At 56.3% G+C, this 10429-nt stretch overlaps 1 protein-coding gene across 1 annotated transcript in view; it reads left to right on the top strand.

Annotated features, from left to right (window-relative positions):
- The first annotated feature begins 3397 nt into the window (after positions 1–3397).
- Positions 3398–10429, top strand: part of PI4KB (phosphatidylinositol 4-kinase beta) — a 21139-nt gene continuing 14107 nt past the window's right edge. Inside the window, exon 1 of the mRNA XM_009643618.2 lies at positions 3398–4388. Coding sequence (XP_009641913.1) covers positions 3447–4388 — 942 coding nt within the window. The 5' untranslated portion in view covers positions 3398–3446. The remainder of the gene's footprint in view (positions 4389–10429) is intronic.

Here is a 10429-nt window from a genome sequence, read left to right on the forward strand (position 1 = left end):
TTGAGGAGCGGGGTGGGTTTATGGGCAGAGTTTGTCCTCGGGGGATGGCTGGAACCGGGCATTTTTTACTTTTTGAAGCAGAGGGAGACCTGTGTGCTGTGCCGAGGTTGAATCTGCTTCAGCTGTGTGTGGGGAAAGGCTGGGAGCCCATCTCTGGCGGTGCCGAGTCTCTCCTGGAGGGGGATTTCAGACTTGGAAGAGGGCGCAGCGTCCCCCAGGAGGAATTTCTTTGTCCTCGCTTCAGTGGTGCTCGCAGCGAGCCGAGTCCGTCGCAGTCCCCTCGTGCCTCAGTTTCCCCAGCCTCTAAGCTGTCACCTGATAAGTTGCACTGAGTCGCTCTGTTTGCAGCGGGTCCGGAGGGGCTCTCCGGGGAGCAGGGGCTCTCCCCTTAGCGTGGTGAGGGGCGCTGACCGTGCCTCCTCCTCCGGTCCAGCGCTGCTGCGACGTTTTCTGCCCACATCCCAACTCCTGTGGCCTTCCCGAAGGCACAGCAAGATGTCGAAGGCCGTCAGTGCTGAGCAAAACAAAAAGTAACGCAGCGTAATAGAGACCAGATGTCTTGGTGAGGCTTCATCCTGTCCCCCTGGTTGTTTGCCAGGGCTAATATTTCTTATTCAAGTCAGGCAAGAGCGAGACTTTTGGGGGTTTTTTTTCTTTTCCTGTAAAGCCACAGCTCTGTTCCCGTGGATCTCCCTCTGCTTTTGTCCCTTCCCCAAGGAGCTGTGCTCTCGAATCGCCGCACCGACACGCGGCTGCTTCGCCGGTAGTTTCTGTGCTAATAGGGGCTTCCCCTTATTTCGTGTTCAATCACCGACTTCAGGGCCGTTCCACCAGAGAGAAACTTGGCCCGTTAGAGCTGTGGGTGGAGGATGAACCACATGAATTCAGCTCAGCCTGTTTTCCAGACTGGATTGCTTCACTGTGTGCAGCTGATGGGGTTTTTAGCCGGGTTGAGACCAGAGATTTGGAGTCGGGGAGTTACGCTGAGCCTCGAGAGGTAAACAGTACGTGGTGATGTGCTTTGCGGAAAACCGCGGAGAGGTGCAGGAGGTGGGGAGTGAGTTCCCTCGCTGGGGTTTTTGAGAGCCCTAGGAGCGGAGACGTGTCCTTGGCGGGCTCCGAAGGGCCCTGTTGCCGGGATGTCACCGAAGAAGGCGGCTGTGAGTGTTGGGGGGGAGGCTGAAGAGCAAAATAATAATAAACAAGCAATGCGCGGATTGCAAAGCCGTGCCTGCGGTGCGGAGGTAACCCTGCAGGCCCGTGGGTGGATTTATCTTACGCAGTTCCTTAATCCAAGTTTAACCCACTCAGCCGTTGCGAGCTCTGGCCGTCTCCTCTCCGGTGCAGAGCCGGCGCGCGGGGCCCCTCCGGGCCTGGCCAGCGGGCGAAGGTGGCGAAGGGATTGGGGAGTTTGGGCTGCCCACGGGAGAGGCTTTGCTCCTGGTGACTGCGCCGTGTTTACGAGGAGGGAGGTTTAACGGGATCCTAGCGCTTTTTCTCCCTCTACAGCCTGGCCAAAAGCATTTCCCTGCATTGGATAAACCAGTCGGGGCTGGGGAAGCCCTCAGCGGGCAACCGAGCCGCCCAGGGTCGCCGGTGCTTCTGCAGCCGCTGTCTGGCCGCAGGGCTGCGTTTGGCACTCCGGCAGATGCCACCACTAAGGTTTTTTCCTTCGTCAGTTTGTCGTCCGAGTTGTCTTGATGCAAATGTTTGAAGGAACCCCAGAAGTGCTGGCACGAGTAAAGCTCTGGGTGACTCTTCCTTGGAGCCGGCTCCGCTCCGTGCCTCTTCACATCCCGCCTTGCCGTTCCGCTGGAGGATCTCCTTTTTTGCTGGTGTGGTGTTAATTTAAAAATTAGGTCGGCTGGGCTTCCGTGGGGCAAGGCTGGGCTCGCTGAGAAGGAAAAACAACTTCCTTGGGCTTGCAGGGTCTTTCGGATCTAATGACCACAACTATTTAAAGCACGCAGATTTGCACCGAAGGGAACGGCAGGCACAGAGGAACGCGTTGTGTGCGGCTGCCGAGCGGACGGGGTGAAAGATGCTATTGACGTCGGCGCGCTGCTGAACTTTGGTCGGGCTTTTTTCACCTCGCGTTTAGAGCTTAAGTGCTTTGAAAACAAGAGGAGGAAACCGGTCTCTGGGAAGCGGCGCTCACATCTGGACACACCGAGCTTGTTTTTACTCGCTTGGAATATTTAGAAAGAAAGGCTGTGGGTTTCCTCGCCCCTTTCTCTGGTGTCGGGAGCTGTAATCACTTGTAAAACCCAAACAGATAAAACCAGGTCATTAAATTAGCGGGGAAATATCTCGCTGCAAGAACCCGCCGGTGCGGCTTCTGCAGTCAGAGCAGGGGCTGGGGGGCGCTGGGGGAGCAGCCAGGCAGAAGATGGTTCAGGGAACTTCTTTTCCAAAGACAGTAATTTTTTCCACCGTGCTGGACGTGAAAAGTGGGAGGGAATTGGTGATCTGCTCGCAGCGCTTCACGTTTGTAGACGGCATCGTGCCCTTCTGCTGGTCACGAGCTGCCTCGGGGTAGCGTAGAAGCAATGAAGGGCGGCAGCAGAGCCGCAGTGATGGTGCTCGATTGAACGGAATGCCTTATTTTATTTTTAGAGGGCGATTTCACTTGGCGCTGGCCGCCTTTATTCTTGCCGGTTATCCGTAGAGATGCACCGCTGCTCTTTTTATCGAGATGGGAAACTGGGAGGTGTGTTCAGTGCCTCACTTATCTTATTTTTAAAACGTAATTAAGTGCCAGTCGTTGGGCAGGATACATAATCTGGGCATCAGTGTCTGGACTTTGAAGACAGGGACCTTGCTCCAACAAACATGGTTCTTGCTCCGGCTCTCGCCCGGCGCCGGATTTCACCGTCAGAGCGCCGCGTTCCGCTGTCCCGGGGGGAGGTTAAATGGGCAAAGGCTGAGCATGGGGGATAAACTTCATCTTCTCTAGCAAGAAGCAGAGCCACCGGGTCCGCCCAGCCTGCGGCCCTCTAATCCCAAGTGTTGCCGAATGCCTTTGGGGTGGAGAGCATAAAGCAACCTGGTTATTCCCCCCCGCTCCCTCATTTTGGCTTGCTCAATTTTTTTATTGTCATGGTAACGGGGAAATTTTGTGTAATGGCTGATAGATGCTTACAGCTCGCTCTCAATTCTGAGTGGAAGGGGCACCAAGACCTTTAAAACCCAACGTGACCAGCTCGGCATCACGCTGGCCCGGCTTAACGTTGCGTGCGGTGGCTTGGGGCGCCTTCCCTCTCTAGAACAGGTTTGCACCAAACCCCGTCTCAGCTCTCTCCTTCCCTTGAGGTGTATCCCAGCACAGATTCCCCTTTTCCCACCTTCACTCCTCCACAGATCGTGTCCCTGACTCTTTTTCACTTTTTTTTTTTTTCGTGTCTTGTTTTCTTTTCAGCTTTGAAGCGTGCAGACCCGCCACTGCTATGGGAGACTCTGTTGTAGACCCAGCCCGAGGGACAGGCTTGGACCAGCTGCCCGGCTCAGCGCCCCAAGGGAATGGCGGGACGTCTCTCAGCGTCATCACGGAAGGTGTCGGGGAGCTGGCAGTCATCGACCCCGAGGTGGCGAAGAAAGCCTGCGAAGAGGTCCTGGAGAAGGTCAAGCTGATGCACGGCGTCTCCTCCGACAGCTTAACAAAACTGGTCGATGGCAGCGAGGCAGAGCGCGCCCCACGGACCGCGGTGGATTTGGCCAATGGAGACATCGGGGAGGGCTGTGAAATCAAGTGCTTGGACGACCCGCCCGGCACGGCCTCCAAGATCCAGGAGGAGGACGAGACCATGGCCAACACGGTGAAAACCGCCCGGAAGCGGCAGAAGAATAACTCTGCTAAGCAGTCCTGGCTCCTCCGGCTCTTTGAATCCAAACTCTTTGATATCTCCATGGCCATTTCATACTTGTACAACTCAAAGGAACCTGGTGTGCAGGCTTACATTGGGAATAGGTTGTTCTGCTTTAGGAACGAGGAGGTGGACTTCTACCTGCCGCAGCTGCTGAATATGTACATTCACATGGACGAGGACGTGGGGGATGCGATCAAGCCCTACATTGTGCACCGCTGCCGGCAGAGCATCAACTTCTCCCTGCAGTGTGCCCTGCTGCTGGGCGCCTACTCCTCGGACATGCACATCTCCACTCAGCGACACTCCCGCGGGACCAAGCTGCGGAAACTCATCCTCTCGGATGAGTTGAAGCCAGCTTACAAGAAGAGGGAGCTGCCGTCGCTGAGCCCGGCGCCCGACATGGGGCTGTCTCCTTCCAAAAGGACTCACCAGAGGTCCAAGTCGGACGCCACCGTTACCATCAGCCTGAGCAGCAATCTGAAGCGCACAGCCAGCAATCCCAAAGTCGAGAGCGAGGAAGAGGTAATGTTGGGGCTCTCCGAGGCTGAGTGAGCCTGCGGAGGGATGCCCCCAGGGCCGTGCTCGTGCGGTTGGTTCTCATCTCATAGCTCCTCCGTTACCGCAGAGCTTTTTTTGTCCTAGTGGCTGCAAATATTGAAGTTTTGATTCCTGTGTCTCTAAGCAAACTGCCAGACACCAGTGGGTCATGCTGGAGGATGCTGGGGCTCCAGAGGGGGAGTTTTCTTGGTGTGAGGGGAAGGGGGGACATGAGGTGGCTTCGGGGTAAGGCAGAAAGCCGGGTCAGGAGGACTGAGTCGCTTCCTACGCTGCTGAATTCCCACGCGATTTGGGCACCTCGGCCAGAGTCTCAGTTTTGCAATCTGCAGCCATCTGATTGCTGTTGGAAATCTGATTTCCTCCTTGTCCCGACTTGTTCAGATTTAGCAACGATGAGGTTGATTCACAGGCAGAAAAGGCCCTGGGCAGCCGAGGGCTGGGAGCTGGCAGAGAGCAGATAAACCCATCGGCTCCGCCGCCCCGGTGCCCTGGCCAAAACGAGCCACTGGGGCACGCACCCTTCTGGCTGGGGGGCCAAGGGCTACGGCTGTGTCTGTGGCTGCTGCCCTGGGCCTTGCTCCCCTTTGGATTTCTCTCTTCTTTTCGCAGCTCCAAGACAGTGGAAAGCCAGGCTTTCCCTGCTGGAGGGGCTGGGCTGTGCGGAGGGGGGGATTCCGGTTTCCAGGGTTGGGCGCTAAGGCGGTTTAGTGCCAAAGCAAGCGGCAGTGCAATAGGTGAACTCAGGCATGCGCGTGTTAACGTGTCGGCCAAACCCAAATCGCTCCCGTGGGCTCTGCGGCCTTTATTTTTAAATGTCGAAAAGTTCTCAGCACGAAGTTGCTTTGGCTCCGGTGCTGGGCTGTTGTATCAGTGCACGCTGCGAGGCTCCGTACGCTCGCTGGAGGGTGAGTGTTTCTGCTTGAGCGGGATTTCTCCCCAAGAAAATGCAGATTATTCATTTCACACATCTGCCGGCAACAGAGGCTTCTGGAGCAGCAGGATGAGCAGCATCCTCAGCAGGGCGGGGACGCAAGGCTGGAGGGAAAAGAGCTGGAAATTTTTTATTTTTTATTATTTTATATATATATTTTATTATTATGGAATTTTTTATTTTGCTGCTTTGTTTCGAAGGGCTGATGGGTTTTAGCATGAGCATCAGCCTGAGACGGTGAGAAATGCAGGGCTGAGATGAGGATGCCGAGCGCGAGAGGGGGACGGAGGAGATGAGCTGGTGCTAAATGCAGATTTCATGAGTGGTGCTGACCAAACTGGAGCAGAGCAGTGCCTCTTCCCCTGCCCGGGAAGCTGCAATACTCCCCCCGGGGAGGCGGTTCCCCTCTCCAGCGGGGATGGCTCGGCAGGCTGGGAAACGGCTCGGAAAACCGCGGTACCAAAGGTCCGGTCCCGGCGAGGCTTCGGCAGCCGTTCAGCTCCCCCAGGCTCCAGGCAGCTCCTTTCCTGGGTCATCCCTGTCCTTCCTGTGGATGAGACCCTGAGAGCTGACTTCCCCGTGGCTCCGTCTAGACATTCGAGATCTCGTGACCGTTTTCGTAACGGTGGAGTGTGTCTTGGCTTTCCTGCCTTGCCTGAGATTCCCCCTTTCCCTCGGCTCCGTGCTGGGTTGTAGATCATTGGAAGGGGCTGCGTGGTCTCCTGCCAGACTTGGGGAAGGCTCCTTTGGAGAAGGATTTGCAGGAGGCTTTGGAGGTGTGAAGCGGCAGTCATCCGGGCTGCTTTCAAGTTAAAACCACCCTGTCCCGTTCCTGGGGATTCTCGGGCAAAAACCCAGCTGCGAGCCGGGGCGATGGCGTTTGCGGATGGGTAAATGAATCTTTCGTGTCTCTGCCCGCCGGCCGATGCAGAGCGGGGCGCGCCGAGGTCCCTCTGCTCACGCTGGCTGCAGCTGCTGGGATAATGGAAACCGGAGCTTTACATCAATGATGGATGAAAGCAGCGCTGCAAAGGGTTTCTCTTGGCAACGTTTGAAACTTATTTCGATCCAGAGGCCGGGCAGGCTGGCTGAGCGGTGCAGAGCAACAGGGATACTCGAGGCGCCGTAAGAACTTCCCTGGCCTCCCAATATCCCCACCAGCTTCCTGGGCCGGTATTATTTTAAGCCCTGAACGTTATTGCCTCCCATCTGAAACCAGCAATGCCTGGAGCTGGCCGGGGTGGGGGGGGCGGGCAGGTCTGGCATAAATTCCAGCAAATTCTGGAATTCGCTACTTTAAGCTATTTCATAGGAGTTCATTTTCCCTCAGTCCAGGGAAAGGTCTGAATTTGTGCTGTGCTGGGACCAGCCCTTAACTTGTTCCTCAAACGTTAAGCGAGAGATTTTATAGCAATAGGATCTCATCTTCAGCCCCTTTGTGCCGCTGCGTCTCTGCCCCCCACGCCATCGAGCCGTGGGTCCGGAACCTGCTCTGCGGTGCCACCCCAGAAATTCCCATTTCTGTGCAAAAAATGGCAAAACCCGAATGGAAAAGCAAGAAGTTGGGTGTTGGGATGCAGGAAGGCTGCAGGGCCTGCGTCTCCTTACCGGGCGCCGCCTGCGGCGTCTGGCCCTGCGCTGGCCTCCGCCTGCAAAGGCAGCCAGCGCTCAGCTGCGTCTCCTTCCAGTGTTAAAAAAGCCGGCTACGCCCCCGCTGAGGGTGAAACGTGGCTGCTCAGCTGTCCCGCGTTGCTAACGCGGCGTTTCGGCGCGCTGCAGACACGGAGCTGGCGTCCGAATGTCATCTGCTGCGGATGGAGTCAAATCAGCCGGGCCCAGGGGGACGGTCCCGGTGGAGGAGGATGGAGAAGAGGCTTTGTGGAGAAGTTGGCTATTCCGATCTGTGGCCAGAGGCTCTTGAAGAGCAGAAGAAATGGAATCGGCTCTGTCTGGAAGAGCTGCGGGGAGGAATCGCTGGAGCGCGGGGCTGGTGCCTCTGCAGGCGGGCGTGGGTCTGGACGACAAACTGGAGGGGACAGGGCTGGAGGCGAGCGGTGCAGGGAAAGGAGGACGGCAGGGACGGCACACCCGTCCCCGAGAGGCTCTTGTGGATGTGTCCTGCAAACTGCCCACGCCGGAGGCTTTGCAGCCTGCTGCAGGGCTTACGGCCGGGCTTTTTCCCAGTGAGGGTTTCCCACATCCAGGCTTCATCTCCCCTTCGTTACTGGAGCCCAAAGTCACTTTTTAGCTCCACCGAGGAGGTGGTGGCACCATATTCCCTTCCCTGCAGCACCCCTCTCTGTCTGGACGGGTTATTTTCCCGTCAGTCTTCTCTCCACTGAACAATTTTGGGGTTATTTTCCCATCTCCCATAAATTTTCTCTCCACAGAACAATTCTGGCCTCTTCCACGTTTCCTGGAGGTCACCTATTCTACACCTCTGGGGTTTTACTTCTCCCCTGGACCTTTGCCCATTGCTCCCCATCTTCCTTGAAGTGCGGTGCTGGGCCCTCCCTGTTTCTAGGCTCCTAAAGGTGCCCCTGTCCTTCGCAGGTCCTCTGCGGCGGCCTCCGATACCTGCTGTTCCTGGATTAGCTGAGTCAGACCCAAAGCAGGTATTAGTGCTACTTAAGAGAAAAAAAAAAAACCCTGTGTTGGTTTTAGAGCGTGGTGGGGGACGGCTCTTGGCAGTGTCAGTAGTCACCCCTGGGATGAATCCGGCCTTTCCCCTGCATCGCCCGTAGCTCTGGCACTTTGTTTCTGGAGAATAATTCTTCCCGCCGAGGTCTCTGTGTCCCAGTTGTCACTTGGTGCTGCGTAATCCCTCTAAGAACAGGCAGGAGAGGTTTTATTTCAGGTGCCGTTTACGGGTTTTAATCCCCACTGGGTTAGGCGTCCGGAACACAATTCCGTGATACGGTTCTAGCGGTATAAATTGGTTTTGCATTTGTTACTTTTCAATTAATACAAAGGCAGGCGAAGGAAGAGCCGCAAGCTCGAAACTCGTGGCATGGGGCGTCGTAGAATCACAGAATCACTTTGGTTGGAAAAGCCCTTTGAGATCATCGAGTCCAACCTTTAACTAAACCCTGGCCCTCAGCACCTCATCTCTCCTTCATTTAAATCCCCCCAGGGGTGGGGACTCGACCCCTTCCCTGGGCAGCCCCTTCCAGAGCCTGACAGCCCTTTCAGTGGGGGGCGGCTGGGCTCAGCTTTCCTGCCAGCCCTGGTTTCCAGGGTGGTGCCTGTATTTAGCTGGAGCTCAGGTGCATCTGATCCATTTACGGACAAAGGGTGAATTAAATGTGCTGGGGCTGCTTGGTGTTGGATTTTCCACCTGAGCAACTCGAGACCCGGCGGGGAGGAACTTGCTGTAACCCAATGCTGGTAACCAGGGGAGCGCTGGGAAGTGTGGTGTTGCTGGAGATGGAGGGAGGTGTCCTGGTCGGGTGGCTGTGGCTGTCCTGTCTGCTGGGATGCATGAAGATGGACAGACGGCGGCCGGGATCCCCGTGCTGGGCAGACAGGATCCCCGTGCTGGGCAGACAGACCGCGGCCGGGATCCCCGTGCTGCAGACGTGGGGCCGGGTTGCCGTCCCAGCGCTGTGCAATGGGGATGCTTTCCATCTTTGCTGCCTGTTTAAACATTAAACCTCCAAGACGGGTCCCTTGCTGTCTGCGGCACGAGCCGGTCTTGCCGGTGCCTTCGGTCATGCAATAGCGCTGCTGGGCAGGAACGTGGTGGAGGTGGGTGGGTGGCTGGTGGAATTGGGGTGGAAGCTGGTGGGGCATCGGGTCTGGCTCCCCAGGGTTTTGGCAGGGCTGCAGGCAGCAACCTGGAAGCAAAACCTCACCCAGAGCAGAGCAGCTGCTTAAACTTCAGTAAAGCCATCTTGGCTGGGCCAAGCTACCAGAAAGGTCTCAAGCTGCCCTAGAGATGCCTGTTGGGGCGAGGGAGAGCTGAACGCGGGGCAGAGGAAGTCGTCTTGCTGATTGCCTTCATTTTACCGAGCTCTGCAGAACTCAAGCCTTGCCGGCTTCAGGATGGTTGGTTTTTAATGACACCTCCTCCTCCGTAAACCCAGCAGGGTTTGCTGCGAAGGTGCAGTGCGTCCTCGCCAGCGCCCGCGCCGGGGGATTTGTTGCACAAACGGGTTGTGCTGCCTTTGCAGCATGCAAATGCCTTCGCCGCGGTTCCTCCTCGGCAGGCGCTGAGCAGCGGCGGCAGCACCTTCACCGCTCCCCGCTCTCGGCTCCCCCCTCGCTAGGAATGGCCGAGGACCCCCCTGGGGTCTGCGCCCCGCCAGCCAAGCGGGGGCTTGGCTGAATTGGCATTTTGGGGGATGGTGGTGCCCAGGACGCGCTGCTGCGCCCCTTCGCGCTTCCCATAGGTTTGTTGCTTTGGAAAATTACTTTTCAAAGATGAAACCCCACGATGCCGAGTTAAAGCCGAGGCTGGTTGTGAGCTGTTTCACCCCCCAGCGTTCCTGGCGGGCAGGCTGGGGTTTGCCCCAGTCACCGATACTCGGCCCTTTATCTCCCCGTGAGCGCGCTCCACGATTTGACCCCGGCGTCCCTGCCAGCGTGGCAGGGTGCAGCGCTGACGGCGCTGAGAAATCCAGGACCATGAAGGCGTTTCAGTAATTTTAATATTAGGGCAGATGCACCCAAGGCTATAGCTGAGAGCCTGCACCTGGATGAAATAGTGAGGATGCTCCCCGTGCCCCGCTCTGCCTCCCACCAGCGCTTTGACTCCCAAAGCCTCGGGAGTTGGGAAGAATAAATCACGCTGACTGCCCGGGGAGGGGTGGATCATCTCAGATCCCTGCACGAGCTAAGATCAAGGTTCAAAATATGCAGGGCAGGGAGGGAAAAACAGCTTAGGGGTTGTTTTTGTTTTTTTTTTTTTTTTAATTATTATTTACTTTTTTTTATTGGAGGATTCTGTAATTTATGTGTAAGTACCTTCATCTGACTATGTAATCATATTAAGATACATAGGAATCTAGGTGCTTCTATGAGAAGAAGGAACCTTTTAGAAGAAGGTTTTGGGTTCTTTCTTATTAAAAAAAAA

The sequence above is a fragment of the Egretta garzetta genome, unplaced genomic scaffold (genome assembly GCF_000687185.1).
Source record: "Egretta garzetta isolate BGI_Z169 unplaced genomic scaffold, ASM68718v1 scaffold668, whole genome shotgun sequence".
NCBI lineage: Eukaryota > Metazoa > Chordata > Aves > Pelecaniformes > Ardeidae > Egretta > Egretta garzetta.